This window comes from Oncorhynchus keta, chromosome 1 (assembly GCF_023373465.1).
Source record: "Oncorhynchus keta strain PuntledgeMale-10-30-2019 chromosome 1, Oket_V2, whole genome shotgun sequence".
Taxonomy (NCBI): domain Eukaryota; kingdom Metazoa; phylum Chordata; class Actinopteri; order Salmoniformes; family Salmonidae; genus Oncorhynchus; species Oncorhynchus keta.
The window spans coordinates 76,082,687-76,105,169 of NC_068421.1; the positions used below are offsets into that span (position 1 = coordinate 76,082,687).

Below are 22,483 nucleotides of genomic sequence, written 5' to 3' on the forward strand. Positions count from 1 at the left end.
CTGACAATCTGTCATTTAATCCTCCCTCTATCTCTTTCCCTCTTTCTCTCTGTCTTCTCCCTCACTCACTTCCGCCCTGCTTTCTGTGGATGCAGCAAAAAAGAAAGGTTAGTATTTCTTTCCCGCGGGGTATACTACAAAGTAGAATCAATGAGTTAGCCAGCTAACTTGCCTAAATATTCAGAAAAATACATTGGGGGGGAGTATAAGCTTGAAATGGGCATGGTCTAATTGAAAGAACAACCAAAAAACATATACCTACATTTAGCTTTCTAAATTAATCAGACAAACTATAGTTTTTTCTGGTTGTTTTTCAAAGTTATCTGGCTAACTAATTGAACCTACTTTGTAGTATGTTTGACACCTTTAAACCCCTTTCCCCCTTCTCTAACCCTGACGTGGCTGTCACTCTGCAGCACAGCCACCCTCTCCTCGCTCCTCCCCTCCCCTTACTCCACTCTTCTTCTCTATAAAATGTGCTTCTGGGTCAGGCTGCTCTGTTCTGTTCTGACTCAGTGACAGACTGACATGCTCTTTGTTTCTGCTACACTGTCAAGATCACACATCACACCACTATGCCATGTCTTGTGTCTTTGGCTGGTGTGTTGTTGAGTGTTTTTTCACAAGGGACATACAGTACCAGTCAAAAGTTTGGACACACCTACTCATTCAAAGGTTTTTATTTATATTTACTATTTTCTACATTGTAGAATAATAGTGAAGACATTAAAACTATGAAATAACACATGGAATAATGTAGTAACCAAAAAAGTGTTTAACAAATCAAAATATATTTTAGATTTTAGATTCTTCAAAATAGCCACCCATTGCCTTGATGACAGCTTTGTACACTCTTGGCATTCTCTCAACCAGCTTCACCTGGAATGCTTTTCCAACAGTCTTGAAGGAGTTCCCACAAATGCTGAGCACTTGTTGGCTGCTTTTCCTTCACTCTGCGGTCCAACTCATCCCAATTGGGTTGAGGTCAGGAGATCGTGGAGGCCAGGTCATCTGATGCAGCACTCCATCGCTCTCCTTCTTTGTCAAATAGCTCTTACACACCCTGGAGGTGTGTTGGGTCATTGTCCTGTTGAAAAACAAATGGTAGTCCCACTAAGCACAAACCAGATGGGATGGTGTATCGCTGCAGACTGCTTTGGTAGCCATGCTGGTTAAGTGTGCCTTGAATTCTAAATAAATCACTGACAGTATCACCAGCAAAGCACCATCACACCTCCTCCTCCATGCTTCGCGGTTGGAACCACACATGTGGAGATCATCCGTTCACCTACTCTCACAAAGACACGGCTGTTGGAACCAAACATCTCAAATTTGGGCTCACCAGACCAAAGGACAGATTTCCACCGGTCTTATGTCCATTGCTCGTGTTTCTTGACCCAAGCAACTCTCTTCTTATTGGTCTCCTTTAGTAGTGGTTTCTTTGCAGCAATTAGACCATGAATGACTGATTCTCGCAGTCTCCTTTGAACAGTTGATGTTGAGATGTGTCTGTTACTTGAACACTGTGAAGCATTTATTTGGGCTGCAATCTGAGGCTGGTAACTCTAATGAACTTATCCTCTGCAGCAGAGGTAACTCTGGGTCTTCCTTTCCTGTGTCGGTCCTCATGAGAGCCAGTTTCATCATAGCATCTGATGGTTTTTGCAACTGCACTTGAAGAAACTAAAAGTTCTTGAAATGTTCCTGATTAACTGACCTTCATGTCTTAAAGTAATGATGGACTGTCGTTTCTCTTGCTTAATTGAGCTCTTTGCTTAATTGAGCTTAATTGAGCTTGCCATAATACGGACTTGGTCTTTTACCAGAAAGGGCTATCTTCTGTATACCACCCCTACCTTGTCACAACACAACTGATTGGCTCAAACACATTAAGAAGGAAAGAAATTCCACAAATTAACTTTTAACAAGGCACACCTGTTAATTGAAATGCACTCCAGGTGACGCCCTCATGAAGCTGGTTGAGAGAATGCCAAGGGTGTGCAAAGCTGTCATCAAGGCAAAGGGTGGCTACTTTAAAGAATATAAAATCTAAAAGATATTTAGATTTGTTTAGCACTTTTTTGATTACTACATATTTCATATGTGTTATTTCATAGTTTTGATGTCTTCCTACAATGTAGAAAGTAGTGAAAATGAAGAAAAACTCTGTCATGGGTGTCATTGGAAGTAGACCAAAGTGCAGCGTGGTGAACATACATTTTCTTTTTATTTGAATGTCACCAACACAACGACCGTGACACTAAGTGCCACAAAGAAAGTTAACTACCCACACTGAAAGAAGGGGAAAAAGGGCTACCTAAGTATGATTCCCAATCAGAGACAACGATAGACAGCTGTCCCTGATTAAGAACCATATCCGAAACACAAATCAGAGAAATAAAGGACATAGAATGCCCACCCAAATCACACCCTGACCAAACCAAAAAGAGAATCTAATAAAAAAGTCTCTCTAAGGTCATGGCGTGAAAAACCCTTGAATGAGTAGGTGTCCAAACTATTGACTAGTACTGTATACATTTTAAAGTACAAAAACACAGTCACAGGAAGGATAAATAAAACATAAAAAACATTCCTTCACAAATAAGTCTCCAATCAATACTTTAAATTGCCTGAACGGCACCACAACATCAAAATTAAATGTATTTAGAATTTTGTACCAGCAATACGGTGCATTAAAACTTAAAGCACATTCACCTACCTCAGTGGAGACCCTAGGAACCTCAAGAGTTAACCAATCCTGTTTACGGGTTAGGCAACTCAGGTGTCTATTTTTTATTTATTTAAATGTAACCTTTATTTAACTAGGCAAGCCAGTTAAGAACAAATTCTTATTTACAATGACGGCTTACCTCGGCCAAACCCGGACCACGCTGGGTCAATTGTGTGCCGCCCTATGGGACTCCCAATCACGGCCAGATGTGATGCAGCCTGGATTCAAACCAGGGACTGTAGTGACGCCTCTTGCATTGAGATGCAGTGCCTTAGACCACTGTGCAACTTGGGTCTAAACTTCAACAGCCGTTAAGACAGAAATGTATGAAGTAGGGCCTACAGGTCTTTAGTGAAGTCCAACCAACCTTTTCATATAGGATGCAGTGATGAGTATCAAAACTGTCAGCTGTAACAAAACAAAGGGCACTATGGTAGATGGCACCTAAAGATTTAAGTATTAGCAGCTGCACTTTGATAAATACTATCACCATAATTAAGAACAGATTATAAGGTTGACTGAATAATCTGCTTTCTACTGCTTAGAGAAAGGCACGATCTGTTTCTGTAGATAAAGTCAACTTTAAATGTTAGCTTCTTAACCAGCCTATCTATGTATTTTTAAAATGTAAAATCCAAATCAAGCCAAATGCATAAGTATTTACACTATTGTTCAAAAGTTTGGGGTCACTTAGAAATGTCCTTGTTTTTGAAAGAAAAGCCTTTTTTTTTGTCCATTTAAAATAACATAAAATTGATCCGAAATACCGTGTAGACATTGTTAATGTGGTAAATGACTACTGTAGCTGGAAACGGTTGATTATTTATAGAATATCTACATAGGCGTACACAGGCCCTTTATCAGCAACCATCACTCCTGTGTTCCAATGGCACGTTGTTTCAGCTAATCCAAGTTTATCATTTTAAAAGGCTAATTGATCATTAGAAAACCCTTTTGCAATTCTGTTAGCACAGCTGAAAACAGTTGTGCTGTTTAACCCCATGAATCACGATGGCCTAGGGGTTAGGTTTAGGGTTAGTAGTTAGGGTTAGGGTTAGGAGTTAGGGTTAGAGCGTTAGGTTTAGGGTTAGGAGTTAGGATTAGGTTTAGGGTTAGGGTTAGGGTTAGGAGTTAGGGTTAGGGTTAGGAGTTAGGGTTAGGGTTAGGGTTAGGAGTTAGGGTTAGAGCGTTAGGTTTAGGGTTAGAGCGTTAGGTTTAGGGTTAGGAGTTAGGATTAGGTTTAGGAGTTAGGGTTAGAGCGTTAGGTTTAGGGTTAGGAGTTAGGTTTAGGGTTAGGAGTTAGGATTAGGGTTAGAGCGTTAGGTTTAGGGTTAGGAGTTAGGATTAGGTTTAGGTTTAGGAGTTAGGGTTAGAGCGTTAGGTTTAGGGTTAGGGTTAGGAGTTAGGATTAGGTTTAGGAGTTAGGGTTAGAGCGTTAGGTTTAGGGTTAGGAGTTAGGGTTAGGAGTTAGGTTTAGGGTTAGGAGTTAGGGTTAGAGCGTTAGGGTTAGAGCGTTAGGTTTAGGGTTAGGAGTTAGGTTTAGGGTTAGGAGTTAGGATTAGGTTTAGGAGTTAGGGTTAGAGCGTTAGGTTTAGGGTTAGGAGTTAGGTTTAGGGTTAGGAGTTAGGATTAGGTTTAGGTTTAGGAGTTAGGTTTAGGTTTAGGAGTTAGGGTTAGAGCGTTAGGTTTAGGGTTAGGAGTTAGGTTTAGGGTTAGGAGTTAGGGTTAGAGCGTTAGGGTTAGGAGTGAGGATTAGGTTTAGGTTTAGGAGTTAGGGTTAGAGCGTTAGGTTTAGGGTTAGGAGTTAGGTTTAGGGTTAGGAGTTAGGGTTAGAGCGTTAGGGTTAGGAGTGAGGATTGATGTTCCCTAGGCAATAGTCAGAATAACAAAGTGCCCCTCCCCAGACCTCCTTATGTCATGCCTCCATGCTTTATTATGATCTCCATTTGTGTGTCCCAAATAGCCCCCTATTCCTTATACAGTGGACTACTTTTTTACCGGAGCCCTATGGGATTTTGTCAAAAGTACTGCACTGCATAGGGAATAGGGTGCTATTTGAGACTCAGTCTAAGTTTAGGGCTAGTAACGTAACTGTCACCTCCCATAGACAGCTATGCATGGCAGCACTAATAGCTTTCCCTGTGAGACAGCCAGCTGAACACATCAGTAGCATCACTCAGCAATGGAGGCTGCTGCACTCAGACACACGTTAGCGCGATGTTAGTGCTACCCAAAGAAATAAACACAGGCTTTAGTGCATAAGTGTGGCAGCAGCTGTAACATGGCAACACTTAAGACCTCAGTTAGCATGCTAGCGCTAGGAGACACGGTGTGGTGCGTTGGGAATGGAGGACATAGGCTCCAACAGATGTGCTCTCTCTACAACACTCTCACTCGCTCTTCTCTCTATCCCTCAATCGTCCCTCTCTCTCTCACCATCCCTTCCGCTCTCCCCCCTTTATTTTCCGTTCTCTCCCTCCCTCCCTCTCCCTTCCTTCCTCCCTCTCTCTCCTCCCCCACCCTGCCTCCTTCCCTCTCTCCCCTCCCTCTCTCTCCCCCCCTTCTCTTTCTTTCTCCACCTCTGTAATTAGCAAGCCTTCCTACTCTGTCACTGCGGCTGATCTGTTAATTGCTCAGCCTGTTTGTTTTCACACGTTCATATGGGGGAAATTAGAGGTTTTAATGAGCGTAAACCCAAAACTGTGTCACCACTTCCCCCCAGCTGTGTAGACAGTGAAGTGGGGCCTCACCTCGTCAACTGAGGAACACACAGCACGGCAGACACACCGTGTTATTTGTCAAGTTATTTAACGGCACCCTATTCACTATATAGTGCACTACTTTTTATCTGAGCGGAAGGCACTAGTCCAAAGTGGTGCACTATAGGGAGTAGGTTGCCCTTTGGTACGTAAAACTACTACTCACTGAAGAGTAGAGGTATGCCTCTGCTTCAGGGAGTTACACACCTCAACAGACACAACATCAGCTTTTAACTCCACTCCAGGCACAGTATCTTCCACATCAACGCAGGAACCAACAGCTATCTCAATGACACAGTCATGATACAACAGTGATGGTTCTGTGACTGGAGTTTCCAGCCGGCTGACCACTACAGTGTGGTTACATTCTAATGCCCATACAATCATACCACCTCCTTCAGCCTACCACCATACATGCCCAATGACATGACTTATTGATAAGTAGTATGCTAGTGTTTTTATTGGAGCTCGTCTCATGGTCTCTCCTCCCTGCCTCTCCTCCCTGCCTCTCTCCCCAGGAAACGAGCATCTCCCTCGGCCAAGGATGAGCACTCTGCTGGGGTGAAGGACTCTCTGCTGGCCCACTCCTCTGATCCTGTGGAAATGAGACGACTCAACTATCAGACACAAGGTATAGACACACACACACACAAGGTATAGACACACACACACACACACACACACACACACACACTAGCTTGCACGATTTATAGACACACACAAAGTCACAGATCCAGACACACTAGCAGACAAACAACCACTGACACACTTATATTCAGATTTAGCTGTTGTTCAACCATGGCCAAACTATCCACCTCAGTGCCTGCAGACAAATCTCCAACAAGGTAACTTATAAAACCTGGTCTCTATTCACACCACTGCTCACAGTCTCTGACACTCCTATGATATGATACATTCTGACGAATGTGTAGCTATTGGTAACCACTGTGCTAGGAGAAGCAATTGAATGCAGTTCACATTACAGCCTTCAAGTATAAAACACATCAGAGTTAAGGCTTCTACTGTATGCAGATGATTCCGATTAATTACAACAATATCAGATGCTGGTTATCGCAAATGAAACATGGTTTTGATGAGTTGAAAGTGGATAATAATCCATCCAGTGTAAACTCTGTACTGGATATCATCATCTTGTCTTTGTAATATCGGAGGATTGTTGTGGATGTGAAGGATTGTCACATGGCTTAGTGTACAAGGATCATATGTCTTGTTGTATTAGTAGTACGTGGGTGTCAGTGAAGTTGGAAAGGGAGTGGCTGTAGTTGAGGATGAGGACTGTCTATCGGTCAACAACCCAAAGCTCTGGTCTAGTCGACGAGATGTCCTCTCTCTCTTCACCTTCATTTATGACCATTATAGAAATAAGTCTTAAAGGTCTGTTAACATATAACACACCCTGCCCATGCTGCTTCTCATCTCACTGTGAAGTAAAGCGAGAGAGAGGGGGGGTGGTTGCATGGGAATTGCTACAGTATATTATCCATCTGTTTTCAGTGGCTCTTCGGCTCTTCTGGTGGGCCCTAATGGAACTCTATTCCATATGGGTCCTGGTTGAAAGTATTGTACTATTTAGGGAATAGGGTACCGTTTGGGACGCATACTTTCTGTCTCTTCTTCTAGTGGACTGCACTGACCCAGCTTGGTAATTAAACACTGTTGAATGCAGCATGGTGAGTCTTGAGCTTTGAACTTAGCAGAGGAATTAAGTTCACAGAATCTCTCTCTAACTCATTCTCTGAACATCAAACTCGTTCTGTCTCACCCTTGGTTTCTGTGCCCTCTTCTCTCTCGCATCTCTCTTCTCTTTCCTCTCTCTCGCTCCCTCTCTCATCTCTCTCTTCTCTCTCTCCTCTCTCTCCTCGCTCTCTTCTTAATGTTTTCTCTCTCCTCTCTCTCTTCTCTATCTTTTCTCTCTCCTCTAACTTTTCTCTCCCTCTCTCTCTTCTCTGTTTTCTCTCTCCTCTCCTCTCTCTTCTGTGTTTTCTCTTTCCTCTCTCTCTTTTCTATCTTTTCTCTCCCTCTCTCTCTTCTCTGTTTTCTCTCTCCTCTCCTCTCTTCTCTATCGTTTCTCTCTCTCGCTCTCTCTCTCTTTCTTCTCTCTTTTTTCTCTCTCTCTCTCCTCTATCTTTTATCTCTCTCCTCTCTCTCCTCGCTCTCTTTATCTTTTCTATCTCTCCTCACTCTCTCTTCTCTATCTTTTCTCTCTCTCCCCTTTCTATATTTCTCTCTCTCTCTCCTTTCTCCCTCTCTCTTCTCTATATTTTCTCCCTCTCCTTTCTCTCTCTCTCCCCTCTCTCCTCTCTCTTTATCTTTTCTCTCTCTCCTCTAACTTTTCTCTCTCTCCCCGCTCTCTTCAATATATTCTCTCTCTCCTCTCTCTCTCTCTTCACTATATTTTCTCTCTCCTCTCTCTCCTCTCTCGCTAACGCACTACTCTTTCTTTATGAGCTCCCTCTCGCCCTCTTTCTCTCCTTCTCTCTATGTGCCTTATCTCCCTCTCTCTAACTCTTCATCTCATTCCTATTTTCATCTCTTTCAAACCCTCTCTGCTCTCTCCCCCCTCCACCCCTCCCTCCCTCTCTCCATCACTCTGTGGGTGTTTTCTAGTAGTTTGCTATGAGATCGGCAGCTTGTGAGTCTCTAGCAGTAGGGGGTACATAGCAGATGTTGTTTACACAAATAGAGGCAGGTATGTTGTTGACTAATTTTCCAGCCTCTTACCATTTGTGTCCTTGTGAGCACAATAAAGATGTGTTCTAATAGCTCAGTTCTATACTATTGATGCCTCTGTTGTCTACTTAAGCACTTTACAGAGTAGTAGTAACTATAGTCAAGAATATGCTTTCAAGTATATGTCTCAGACAGTTATGTGTCATGGTAGGCCTGGACACAATATTGTGAAGTGAAATCGAACAATTCAGTTTGGATCCAGGCTACTGTCATGGATGGAGACTAAGAGGCTACTGTCATGGATGAAACTAAGAGGACTGTTGGAATTCCAGGCTAACAGACTGACTCACTTCAGGTGTACAGACATATACACAGCCAGGCCCTTCTGAAAACCTTGGGTCTCTTTCTCTTTCTCTATCCCTTTTTCTCTTTATCCTAATCCTTCTTTACCCTTTTCTCTTCTCCCCTCCTCCCCTCCCTTCCCCCTTTAACATGAATGATCCCTCTGGTATTGGTTGTTGAGTACGACACACCGACCTCCCCCATCTTCTCCCCACAGGTTCCAGTGACCCCAGTTGCCCGAACACTCCAAGTTAGTTTCCATTCCTCGTGTGTTTTCTACCTATTTAAACCCATCCCCATCCTCTCTCTGTGTCTCTCTCTGTGTCTCTCTCTGTGTCTCTCTCTGTGTCTCTCTCTGTGTCTCTCTCTGTCTCTCTCTCTCTCTCTCTCTCTCTCTCTCTCTCTCTCTCTCTCTCTCTCTGTCTCTCTCTGTCTCTCTCTGTCTCTCTCTGTCTCTGTCTCTGTCTCTGTCTCTGTCACTCACTCACTCACTCACTCACTCACTCACTCACTCACTCACTCACTCTGTCTGTCTGTCTCGCTCTCTTTCTCTCTCTGTCTGTCTGTCTCGCTCTCTTTCTCTCTCTGTCTGTCTGTCTCGCTCTCTTTCTCTCTCTGTCTGTCTGTCTCGCTCTCTTTCTCTCTCTGTCTGTCTGTCTCGCTCTCTTTCTCTCTCTGTCTGTCTCGCTCTCTTTCTCTCTCTGTCTGTCTCGCTCTCTTTCTCTCTCTGTCTGTCTCGCTCTCTTTCTCTCTCTGTCTGTCTCGCTCTCTTTCTCTCTCTGTCTGTCTCGCTCTCTTTCTCTCTCTGTCTGTCTCGCTCTCTCTCTCTCTCTCTGTCTCGCTCTCTCTCTCTCTCTCTGTCTCGCTTTCTCTCACTCTCTCTCTGTCTCGCTTTCTCTCACTCTCTCTCTGTCTCGCTTTCTCTCACTCTCTCTCTGTCTCGCTTTCTCTCACTCTCTCTCTGTCTCGCTTTCTCTCACTCTCTCTCTGTCTCGCTTTCTCTCGCTCTCTCTCTGTCTCGCTTTCTCTCACTCTCTCTGTCTCGCTTTCTCTCACTCTCTCTCTCTCTCTCTGTCTCTCTCTCTCTCTCTCTCTCTCTCTCTCTCTCTCTGTCTGTCTCTCACTCTCTCTCTCTCTCTCTCTGTCTCTCACTCTCTCTCTCTCCCTCTCTCTATCTCTTTGTTTCTCTCTCTCTTTCTTTATCTCTCTGATCATTGAGTCACTCTGCATCAGTTTTCTCAGTAGCACAGTCACAGCTCAGACAACAGTACTGATCAGTTAGTAGTCTATGTAAGGAAAGGCTGTGATAGTGCTGCTTTGGGAGCTGAGATGGAATGCCCCCCTCCCCTCCTCCACCAACACCCCCCTTCATCCCTCCATCCCTCTACCTTCTCTACTCATCCTCCTCTCCACTTCTGTTTTCTGTGCGTCACCCACCAAGGCCATCTCATCTCAGCCCCATGCTAGCTGCACCTTGTCTGTGAACTTCTGATTGCTCAGTCAGCTGGAACCACCCCGCTTACACTGCACCCCCAACCCCCTCCTCCCCACTAGCCGTGTCACTTCCCCCATGTCACTTCCTTTCCACAGGCTGGCCTCAGAACTGGCACCTGTCACCACTGGCTTGTATCAATATTGTATGTTATTTTGGAGGATAATCCATTTGTTGTTGCTTTGAGGACAAAGCCGAGATGAAAGATTGTCCCTCCATCAATCTTTCCAAGTCCTAAGCTCTTCTGCCACTGAAAGAGATGATATATGTGTTCCGTACATTGAGGTTACAATGTAGCTATAGCTTTATTATGTACATCACCTGCTAGCAGCTGCATGTGGTATATTTTCTTTCCAGAATGTTATTTCTGAATAAAGTATTTTTTAGGTTTGTGATAATATTACTAATGTACTAAGATGTTGGTCTCATCTATCTATAGCCAGAGATAGTTTTCAGTTACCATTTAATGGGAAAATAATGTAATATGACGCTCTGAATACCCTCATGACCCCTCCCACTCCCACTTGTGTTGCTGTGGGCTACAGCCAACCAATCAGCATGCTCATTCACTCACTCCCTTCACAGGAGTAACCCACAGCATGGTGTTACAGAGCTCTAGAGATATCACCTGTCTGTTGCTCTCTCTCGTCACTCTCTCTTATCTCTCTTCACTCTCTCTTTCTCTCTGTGTCTTCTCTCCGCAACCACACACTTCTTTCCATTTCACCACTTTCAATGAGCTCTGTGCTTTGTCATCACAAATGCAACAGTTATCTGGTTGTGTATTTCACATTCCGTGTGTGTGTATGTCTGTTGTGTGAATGTGTGTGTGCAGGTGTATGCGGGTGGTGCATGCATGTGTGTGTACGTGCATATATTACACCGTGTTGTATAATTCACTCATAGCTGAAGGAAAGTTGTATTCACTGCAATAGCTTGGTAACCCTGTTCCTCTCTCTTTCAGGGATGAGGGAGCACCCTCTCATCTCCACCACTGAGCTTGCTAACCACATCGAGCGTCTCAAGGCCAACGATGGACTCCGCTTCTCACAGGAGTATGAGGTAACTACTCCTGCTCTGCTTTGCCCTGCTGACCACCACTGGCTGTCTACAATCCAGTTCCTTAATCTATAGTCTCTATAGCCTCCAAATATATTGTCTCTTTAGTATCTAGATCTGTAGTCTCTAGATCTATAGTCTCTAGATATATAGTCTTTATAATATCTAGATCTATAGTCTCTAGATCTATAGTCTTTGTCTTTATAGTATCTAGATCTATAGGCCCTAGATCTATAGTATCTAGATAAATAGTCTTTATAGAATCTTGTTCTATAGCCTCTATATCTATAGTCTATAGCCTCTATATGTATATAGTCTCTATATCTATAGTCTCTATAGCAACTAAATCTATATTCTCTCAAACTGTAGTCTCTATAGTATCTAGATCTATAGTCTCTATAATATCTAGATCTACATTGAGTGCACAAAATATTAAGAACACCTTCCTAATATTGAGTTGTAGCAGCATTGCAGTTCCTGACACAAACCAGTGCGCCTGGCACCTACTACCATACCCCGTTCAAAGGAACTTCAATATTTTGTCTTGCCCATTCACCCTCTGAATGGCAAACACACAATCCATGTCTCAATTTTCTCAAGGCTTTCAAATCCTTCTTTAATCTGTCTCCTCCCCTTCATCTACACTGATTTGAAGTGGATTTAACCATCAATAAGGGATCATATCTTTCAGCTGGATTCAGCTGGTCAGTCTATGTCATGGAAAGATCATGGGTGCACGTTTTGGTTTTTGCCCTAGTTCTACACAGCTGATTCAAATAATCAACTGATCAGCAATCTTTTATCATTTGAATCAGCTGTGTGGTGTCAGGGCAAAAACCAACATGTGCAAGGGGTCCAAGGTCAGAGTTTGGGATGCACTGCTCTATAGTCTCTAGATCTATAGCCTCTAGATCTATAGTGTCTATAGTCTCTAGATCTACAGTGTCTATAGTCTCTCTCAACAGACTAACTCAACACTTTGATTCTGGCTCCCCTCACTACCCTGCAACCGCTGACTGTCTTTATCACTACAACCTTAGATATAAGGGAATACCTAGTCAGTACAACTAAATGCATTCAAATGAAATGCGTCTTCTGATTTTAACCCAACACCTCTGAATCAGAGCTTTGCGGGGGGCTGCCTTAATCAATATCCACGTCTTCAGCGCCCGGGGACAGTTTAACTGCCTTGCTCAGGGGCAGAGCGGAATATTTGTACATTGTCAGCTCGGGGATTCGATCCAGCAACCTTTCAGTGACTGGCCCAACATTCCTACCCGTTAGGCTACCTGCCACCCTATATATGATATACCAATGTTCCCTCATCTACCTCTTCAACATACCAGCTTCTGAACATGGCTAGTGTAAAGAATGATTGAGTAAACATTGGGGGTTGATTGTCCAGGGAGTTTGTAATAGGCCAACCATTCCTCACCCCACCTTGTCTTAAATAACCACTATTATGAGTCCAGGTAATTCTGCATAATGATTTTGTTTCTGCATCCAGCTGCACTTTGCTACTTGTACATTTCTCTCTGTGTAAGTTCAGGGCTGCTTCAGAGCCATTCTATCCCTCTCTCTGTTTCCCCCCTCCCTTCCAATAGTATTATTCCAGTGCATTTACCTACAGTAAAAGCCAGTGAGGGATTATGCCTTGTTGTCCTACAAAGGAAGGAGATTTGCATTTAAAGTGGTGAATTTCCAGCCGGATAAAGCAGGACAGATGGGACCACTGTTTACCGAGGAGGGAGTGCATATTAATTATAAAACAGCATCTAGGGCTGCTTCCCAAATGGCACCCTATTCCCTATGGGCCCTGGACAAAAGTAGTGCACTATAAAGGGATTAGGGTGCCATTTGGGACGCATCCTAGACCCTAGATAAACTTTTCTGTGTTTACCTGCTTCCAGTCAGTGTGTTATTCAGTATAGTAATGTGTTGGGAGTGAAACAGTACAGCTATCATGTTAGTTTATTCTCCACTCAGAGAGTGACGAAAGCATTGAGACAGGAACGAGGTGAAATTGTCTCATGAAGTGGGTGGAAGCAGGGTTCAAACTTCACACTAACTACTAGATACACACACTACACACTACACACACACACGCGTGCACACACACACTACAGACTACCTCAGTGCTGTTCATTATGAGAAGATCAAAGAGGATGCAGCTGGATGGAACAGCTTAAATGCATTTTGTTTATCTCGTTGTTCTGACACACAACACCCCCCACCAATACAAGTTACTCAGCCACTCCACCTCTACATGGAGATATTTCCACATAGTGTCAGGGCAGCAGGCCTTGAAATGAAACCATCATAATGTCTCTATTGAAATGAGACGAGCCTAGCCAGGGATTCAGCCAGCTTGTTAGATCTGACTCTGTGTGCCAAATGTGACCCTATTCACTAAATAGTGCACTTCTTTTGACCAGGGCCCCAAATGTCCCCACTTGTCCAAATAGTCCTTGTTTTTTTATCCTTGCGAAGACTTCTGGTCCCCACATGGATACTAAAGCCAAAACAATCACACACACACACACACACACACACACACACACACACACACACACACACACACACACACACACACACACACACACACACACACACACACACACACACACACACACACACACACACACACACACACACACACACACACACACACACACACACACACACACACACACACACACACTAGTATAAGTACAATCCTAATACAGTCATCACCACTCAAAGTGTACTAGTCCTCAGGGTGTACTGTGAGTGTCTTTAATTGATTATAAAGACTGTTTGACAGTTATAGTGGTCAGGGATAGTTGGAATAGAAGCACAGGCTGTCAACTGTTGTCTTTTAAAGGTGAATAGAGCAATTGGGTAGAAATATGTTAATAACTCATTCAAATTCTGAGTTAAAATTTGTATTTACAACACACACATGCACGCACAAACACACACACACGCATGCAGAAACACACACACACACACACTTTACTCATAATTTCCTATGATTAGTGATTAATGATCACTGCCAGCTACTGAGTGGTGAGTGCTGCCTAGAGCCAGGCCAAGATTCTCATTAGGGAATCTTTTATTCTCCTCGCCTGTGCTGTATTCAGACAGGTGAAAACACTGACAGTTGTTAGTTGATTGGCCATGATGTCCAACTCCAACGTTTCCTCAGCTAGTAGTGGGGACGGATGCCTTCTACTGACACACAGGAAGGAAGCAACACCATATGTTCCGGGAGCATCAAATTAGCCAGATATGACAAATTTAGGATTGGGACTTTGCAAACAATTTATCTGAGCACTTGGCTGGTAATGTACACTGAGGAGTGACAACAGGTGTTAATCAGGCTTTTCACCAGAATCCCTTTCTAATGTGCCTCGCTAGATTAGGATATCACCAGAATCCCTTTCTAATGTGCCTCACTAGATTAGGATATCACCAGAATCCCTTTCTAATGTGCCTCACTAGATTAGGATATCACCAGAATCCCTTTCTAATGTGCCTCACTAGATTAGGATATCACCAGAATCCCTTTCTAATGTGCCTCACTAGATTAGGATATCACCAGAATCCCTTTCTAATGTGCCTCACTAGATTAGGATATCACCAGAATCCCTTTCTAATGTGCCTCACTAGATTAGGATATCACCAGAATCCCTTTCTAATGTGCCTCACTAGATTAGGATATCACCAGAATCCCTTTCTAATGTGCCTCCCTAGATTAGGATATCACCAGAAGAAGAATGGAGGCATTTTTTAAATACCGTCGCGTCGCTACTGCTTCGCTCAGTTACAGCAAATGATGGGTCTTTTTAACATTTCTTCTGCGTTCCATGTGCCTGTTTTCCCCCGGTGGATTCTCTAGACAGGACCCATGAATTACAACAAGCGCACCACACACACATGCGCACACACACCAGTGTTTCCCTTGTATGCGTTTAGCAGCTGCGCACCGCTGCTGCAAAATCGTGGCCGCCGTGGCAATTGTTTTTAAATAATGTAGATGTATAGATGTATGCACGAGGAAGACTTCATCCACCACCCCACTACCCCCCTGCAGGAAGATCTCCCCCCCACACACACACATAAACAACATCACATCCAGTCTCCCAGAGAGGGAATCAGAGACTTATTGTGGAGACGGCAGGCAGGTGCATCTTTCTCAGGTTGCGTTCCAAATGGTACGCTATCACTATTCAATGCACTACTCTTGGGCCCTGGTCTAAAGTAGTGCACTGAATAGGAAATAGGGTGCAGTTTGGGATGCACATTCTGATGTGTGTATGAGAAATACAGCAAACAATGTATTTCAGACACTCTGCCAGACAAACTGTCAGCCATCATTGATTCACACATTCATCCCACTACCATTACACGCACACCCACAAACACGCACACTCACACGTGCACGCACACACACACACACACACACACACACACACACACACACACACACACACACACACACACACACACACACACACACACACACACACACACACACACACACACACACACACACACACACACACACACACACACACACACACATACACACATACAATCACCCAACTACCCTGGAACAGATGGACTGAGGGCTGAGTCACTGACAGGGGGGGGTTGTGTGTCTGTGTGTTTTTGTGTGTGTGTAAGCGTGTTTGTACTGTGTATATTGTCACATGGGTGGGTGGTGTGTTTGGGCATGTTTGCGCTGAAATAGCTCATTATTATTTTTTTAAATGCAGCACCAGTCAAAAGTTTAATAATTCAAGGGGTTTTATTTATTTGTACTATTTTATACATTGTAAAATAATAGTGAAGACGTCAAAACTATGAAATAACACATATGGAATCATGTTGTAAACAAAAACATGTTAAACAAATACAAATATATTTTAGATTTTAGATTCTTCAAAGTAGGCACTACATAAATCAAACGCGCTCAAAAAACTGAACATAAACGTAAAGCACATAAATAACACCACATAACATGAAATAATTACACACGAAACATGATGGGAAACAGAGGGTTAAATACAAGTAGATTGATTGGGGAAATGAAAACCAGGGATGTGTATGGAAACAAGACAAGACAAATGGATATATGAAAAATGGAGTGGCGATGGCTAGAAAGCCTGTGACGTTGATTGCCAAACGTCGGCCGAACAAGGAGAGGAGCCCACTTCGGCGGAAGTCGTGACAGAATTTTCCGGATTGACTTACCTTCGTGTCTTAAAGTTATGATGGACTGTCATTTCTCTTTGTGTATTTGAGCTGTTCTTACGATAATAAGATTTTGGTATTTTACCAAATAGAGCTATTGTCTGTAAACCACCCCTACCTTGTCACAACACAGCTGATTGGCTCAAATGCATTAAGAAGGAAAGAAATTCCACAAATGAACTTTTAACAAGGCACACCTGTTAATTGAAATGCATTCCAGGTGGCTACCTCATGAAGCTGGTTGAGAGAATGCCAAGAGTTTGCAAAGCTGTCATCAAGGCAAAGGGTGGCTACTTTGAATTATCTAAAATATACCATATATTTTGATTTGTTTAACACTTTTTTGGTTACTACATGATTCCATATGTGTTATATCATAGTTGTGATGTCTTCACTATTATTCTACAATGTAGAAAATAGTACAAATACAGAAAAGGTGTGTCCCAACTTTTGACTGGTACTGTATATATTTGGTATTTTATTAGGATCCCCATTAGCTGTTGCAAAAGCATCACCTACTCTTCCTGGGGTCCACAGAATAGTACACCTTTCTACCTGACCAACTGCTAACTGAAGCATTAACTCAGAATATTGTAATATGTTAAGCTTTACAAAAAAGCTTTATACATAGTGTATGCCACAAATGGCACCCTATTCTTTATATAGTGCACTGCTTTTGACCAGGGCCTATATTGCACTGTATAGAGAGTAATAGAGAGACATGTGGGACTTCACCACAGTCAGTTACTTACTGTATGAAGTGTATTGACAGGATTTGATATCAGCTGCAATACAGGAACTTTTCTAGAAGCATCACACACAGCCGCACACACACGCACACACACACACACACACACACACACACACACACACACACACACACACACACACACACACACACACACACACACACACACACACACACACACACACACACACACACACACACACACACACACACACACACACACACACACACACACACACACACACACACACACACACACCAGCTAGTCAAAAAAACAAGGCTGAGGGCTCTTCAAATGTGTCAGAATGCAAAGTCAATTTTCCTTGCCTATGTAAATTCAGCTGCCTGCGCCAAATGTTAGCATGGTATCTCTGTCTCACAGAGTTACACATGGTGGCAGCCCTCTGGGCTTTTGTTTTTCTGTCTGACTGTTCTGTGGGTACCTGTTTTGTTTCTGGGAGAAATGGAATGCAGCAGTGTCGGCGATAGAGTGTGATTGCAGTGACATGCACAGTAACTGATATTCACGTCAGCGGGGTGCATTAGCAGTAATGTGTGTGATTTGTCAGAGTGACGCAGTGAAGGCTTTACCTAACAGGCTGTTAAATAAGATGTGTGCTCAACCTCTCTCACCATTGTCATTGTTATCAGCAAGCAGACTGGGGCCCACATGCCTTCCCAGCTAGTCAGTCAACCAGTCAGCCAGTCAGTCAGGAGGAAGCCACCAGAATGTACAGCCTTTTTTCGGTTTGTGTGTGTGAGAAAGAAAGAGGAGGAGAGAGAGAAAGGGGGTGTGAGAGAGAGGCAGAGAGAACGAGGGAGTGAGAGAAAGGGGTAGAGAGAGAGAGGCAATACAGTGAATGGGTCGGGGAGAGGAGAGAGAGAGGCTAGACAGTGAAGGGTTGGAGAGAGGAGAGAGAGAGGCTAGACAGTGAAGGGTTGGAAAGAAGAGAGAGAGAGGCTAGACAGTGAAGGGTTGGAGAGAGGAGAGAGAGAGGCTAGACAGTGAAGGGTTGGAGAGAGGAGAGAGAGAGGCTAGACAGTGAAGGGTTGGAGAGAGGAGAGAGAGAGGCTAGACAGTGAAGGGTTGGAAAGAAGAGAGAGAGAGGCTAGACAGTGAAGGGTTGGAGAGAGGAGAGAGAGAGGCTAGACAGTGAAGGGTTGGAGAGAGGAGAGAGAGAGGCTAGACAGTGAAGGTTTGGAGAGAGAGAGTGAAAGGCTAGACAGTGGAGGGGTTGAGGAGAGAGAGAGAGGCTAGACAGTGGAGGGGTTGAGGAGAAAGAGAGGCTAGACAGTGAATGGGTCGGGGAGAGGAGAGAGAGAAAGAGAGGCTAGACAGTGAAGGGTTGGAGAGAGAGAGTGAAAGGCTAGACAGTGAAGGGTTAGAGAGAGAGAGAAAGAGAGGCTAGACAGTGAATGGGTCGGGGAGAGGAGAGAGAGAAAGAGAGGCTAGACAGTGAAGGGTTGGAGAGAGAGAGTGAAAGGCTAGACAGTGAAGGGTTAGAGAGAGAGAGAAAGAGAGGCTAGACAGTGAATGGGTCGGGGAGAGGAGAGAGAGAAAGAGAGGCTAGACAGTGAAGGGTTGGAGAGAGAGAGTGAAAGGCTAGACAGTGAAGGGTTAGAGAGAGAGAGAAAGAGAGGCTAGACAGTGAAGGGTTAGAGAGAGAGAGAAAGAGAGGCTAGACAGTGAAGGGGTTGGGGAGAGAGAGAGAGGCTAGACAGTGGAGGGGCCGGGGAGAGAGAGAAAGGCTAGGCAGTAAAGGGTTGGAGAAAGAGAGAAAGAAAGAGAGGCTAGACAGTGAATGGGGTTGGGGAGAGAAAGAGAGAGGCTAGACAGTGGAGGGGCCAGGGAGAGAGAGAGAGAGGCTAGATAGAGAAGGGGTTGGAGAGAGAGAGAGAGAGAGAGAGAGAGAGAGAGAGAGAGAGAGGGGGAAAGAAGGAGAAGGAGAGAGAGAGAGGCTAGACAGTGAAGGGGTTGAGGAGAGAGAGAGAAAGGCTAGACTGTGAAGGGGTTGAGGAGAGAGAGAAAGGCTAGACAGTGGAGGGGTTGAGGAGAGAGAGAGAAAAGCTAGACTGTGAAGGGGGTTGAGGAGAGAGAGAGAAAGGCTAGACTGTGAAGGGGTTGAGGAGAGAGAGAGAAAGGCTAGACAGTGAAGGGGTTGAGGAGAGAGAGAGAAAGGCTAGACTGTGAAGGGGTTGAGGAGAGAGAGAGAAAGGCTAGACAGTGGAGGGGTTGAGGAGAGAGAGAGAGAGAGGCTAGACAGTGAAGGGGTTGAGGAGAGAGAGAGAGGCTAGACAGTGAAGGGGTTGAGGAGAGAGAGAGAGGCTAGACAGTGAAGGGGTTGAGGAGAGAGAGAGAGGCTAGACAGTGAAGGGGTTGAGAAGAGAGAGAGGCTAGACAGTGAAGGGGTTGAGGAGAGAGAGAAAGGCTAGACAGTGAAGGGGTTGAGAAGAGAGAGAGAGGCTAGACAGTGAAGGGGTTGAGAAGAGAGAGAGAGGCTAGACAGTGAAGGGGTTGAGGAGAGAGAGAGAGAGCTAGACAGTGAAGGGGTTGAGGAGAGAGAGAAAGGCTAGACAGTGAAGGGGTTGAGAAGAGAGAGAGAGGCTAGACAGTGAAGGGTTGAGAAGAAGAGAGAGAGGCTAGACAGTGAAGGGGTTGAGGAGAGAGAGAGAGGCTAGACAGTGAAGGGGTTGAGAAGAGAGAGAGAGCTAGACAGTGAAGGGGTTGAGAAGAGAGAGAGAGGCTAGACAGTGAATGGGTTGAGGAGAGAGAGAGAGGCTAGACAGTGAAGGGGTTGAGAAGAGAGAGAAAGGCTAGACAGTGAAGGGGTTGAGAAGAGAGAGAGGCTAGACAGTGAAGGGGTTGAGGAGAGAGAGAGGCTAGACAGTGAAGGGGTTGAGAAGAGAGAGAAAGGCTAGACAGTGAAGGGGTTGAGAAGAGAGAGAGAGAGGCTAGACAGTGAAGGGGTTGAGAAGAGAGAGAGAGGCTAGACAGTGAAGGGGTTGAGAAGAGAGAGAGAGGCTAGACAGTGAAGGGGTTGAGAAGAGAGAGAGAGGCTAGACAGTGAAGGGGTTGAGAAGAGAGAGAGAGGCTAGACAGTGAAGGGGTTGAGAAGAGAGAGAGAAAGGCTAGACAGTGAAGGGGTTGAGAAGAGAGAGAAAGGCTAGACAGTGAAGGGGTTGAGAAGAGAGAGAGAGGCTAGACAGTGAAGGGGTTGAGAAGAGAGAGAGAGGCTAGACAGTGAAGGGGTTGAGAAGAGAGAGAGAGGCTAGACAGTGAAGGGGTTGAGAAGAGAGAGAGAAAGGCTAGACAGTGAAGGGGTTGAGAAGAGAGAGAAAGGCTAGACAGTGAAGGGGTTGAGGAGAGAGAGAGGCTAGACAGTGAAGGGGTTGAGAAGAGAGAGAGAAAGGCTAGACAGTGAAGGGGTTGAGGAGAGAGAGAAAGGCTAGACAGTGAAGGGGTTGAGAAGAGAGAGAGAAAGGCTAGACAGTGAAGGGGTTGAGGAGAGAGAGAGAAAAGGCTAGACAGTGGAGGGGTTGAGGAGAGAGAGAGAAAGGCTAGACAGTGGAGGGGTTGAGGAGAGAGAGAGAGCCTAGACAGTGAATGGGTTGAGGAGAGAGAGAGAGGCTAGACAGTGAAGGGGTTGAGGAGAGAGAGAGAGAGGCTAGACAGTGGATGGGTTGAGAAGAGAGAGAGAAAGGCTAGACAGTGAAGGGGTTGAGGAGAGAGAGAGAAAGGCTAGACAGTGGAGGGGTTGAGAAGAGAGAGAGAAAGGCTAGACAGTGAAGGGGTTGAGGAGAGAGAGAGAAAGGCTAGACAGTGAAGGGGTTGAGGAGAGAGAGAAAGGCTAGACAGTGAAGGGGTTGAGAAGAGAGAGAGAAAGGCTAGACAGTGAAGGGGTTGAGGAGAGAGAGAGAAAGGCTAGACAGTGGAGGGGTTGAGGAGAGAGAGAGAAAGGCTAGACAGTGGAGGGGTTGAGGAGAGAGAGAGAGCCTAGACAGTGAATGGGTTGAGGAGAGAGAGAGAGGCTAGACAGTGAAGGGGTTGAGGAGAGAGAGAGGGCTAGACAGTGAATGGGTTGAGGAGAGAGAGAGGCTAGACAGTGAAGGGGTTGAGGAGAGAGAGGCTAGATAGTGGAGGGTTGAGGAGAGAGAGAGGCTAGACAGTGGAGGAGTTGGGGAGACAGAGACAGAGAGAGAGAGAGAGGAGAGGGAGGGTGTGAGAGAGAGGAAGAGAGAAAGAGGGACTGATAGAAAGGGGTAGAGAGAGGCAATACAGTGAATGGGTCGGGGAAAGAAGGAGAAGGAGAGAGAGAGAGAGCTAGACAGTGAAGGGGTTGAGAAGAGAGAGAGAAAGGCTAGACAGTGAAGGGGTTGAGAAGAGAGAGAGAGGCTAGACAGTGAAGGGGTTGAGGAGAGAGAGAGAGGCTAGACAGTGAAGGGGTTGAGAAGAGAGAGAGAGGCTAGACAGTGAAGGGGTTGAGGAGAGAGAGAGAGGCTAGACAGTGAAGGGGTTGAGAAGAGAGAGAGAGGCTAGACAGTGAAGGGGTTGAGGAGAGAGAGAGAGGCTAGACAGTGAAGGGGTTGAGAAGAGAGAGAGAGGCTAGACAGTGAAGGGGTTGAGGAGAGAGAGAAAGGCTAGACAGTGAAGGGGTTGAGAAGAGAGAGAGAGCTAGACAGTGAAGGGGTTGAGGAGAGAGAGAGAGGCTAGACAGTGAAGGGGTTGAGAAGAGAGAGAGAGGCTAGACAGTGAAGGGGTTGAGGAGAGAGAGAAAGGCTAGACAGTGAAGGGGTTGAGAAGAGAGAGAGAGGCTAGACAGTGAAGGGGTTGAGGAGAGAGAGAGAGGCTAGACAGTGAAGGGGTTGAGAAGAGAGAGAGAGGCTAGACAGTGAAGGGGTTGAGGAGAGAGAGAGAGGCTAGACAGTGAAGGGGTTGAGGAGAGAGAGAGAGGCTAGACAGTGAAGGGGTTGAGAAGAGAGAGAGAGGCTAGACAGTGAAGGGGTTGAGGAGAGAGAGAGAGGCTAGACAGTGGAGGGGTTGAGAAGAGAGAGAGAGAGAGGCTAGATAGTGGAGGGGTTAAGGAGAGAGAGAGGCTAGACAGTGAAGGGGTTGAGGAGAGAGAGAGGCTAGACAGTGGAGGGGTTAAGGAGAGAGAGAGGCTAGACAGTGAAGGGGTTGAGAAGAGAGAGAGAGAGAGGCTAGATAGTGGAGGGGTTAAGGAGAGAGAGAGAAAGGCTAGACTGTGAAGGGGTTGAGGAGAGAGAGAGAGAGAGAGAGAGAGAGAGAGAGAGAGAGAGAGAGAGGCTAGATAGTGGAGGGGTTAAGGAGAGAGAGAGAGGCTAGACAGTGAAGGGGTTGAGGAGAGAGAGAGGCTAGAGAGTGAAGGGGTTAAGGAGAGAGAGAGAGGCTAGATAGTGAAGGG

At 45.1% G+C, this 22,483-nt stretch overlaps 1 protein-coding gene across 15 annotated transcripts in view; it reads left to right on the plus strand.

The window, feature by feature from the left end:
• Window positions 1–22,483, plus strand: part of ptprfa (protein tyrosine phosphatase receptor type Fa) — a 346,903-nt gene that overhangs the window by 300,462 nt on the left and 23,958 nt on the right. For 10 of the 15 annotated variants that reach the window (XM_052461048.1, XM_052461037.1, XM_052461059.1 and 7 more), the window contains 3 exons: window positions 6,009–6,121; window positions 8,741–8,773; window positions 10,980–11,077. In XM_052461048.1, coding sequence (XP_052317008.1) covers window positions 6,009–6,121; window positions 8,741–8,773; window positions 10,980–11,077 — 244 coding nt within the window. The remainder of the gene's footprint in view (window positions 1–6,008; window positions 6,122–8,740; window positions 8,774–10,979; window positions 11,078–22,483) is intronic. The other 5 variants (XM_052461077.1, XM_052461100.1, XM_052461090.1 and 2 more) reach the window with 1 other exon arrangement.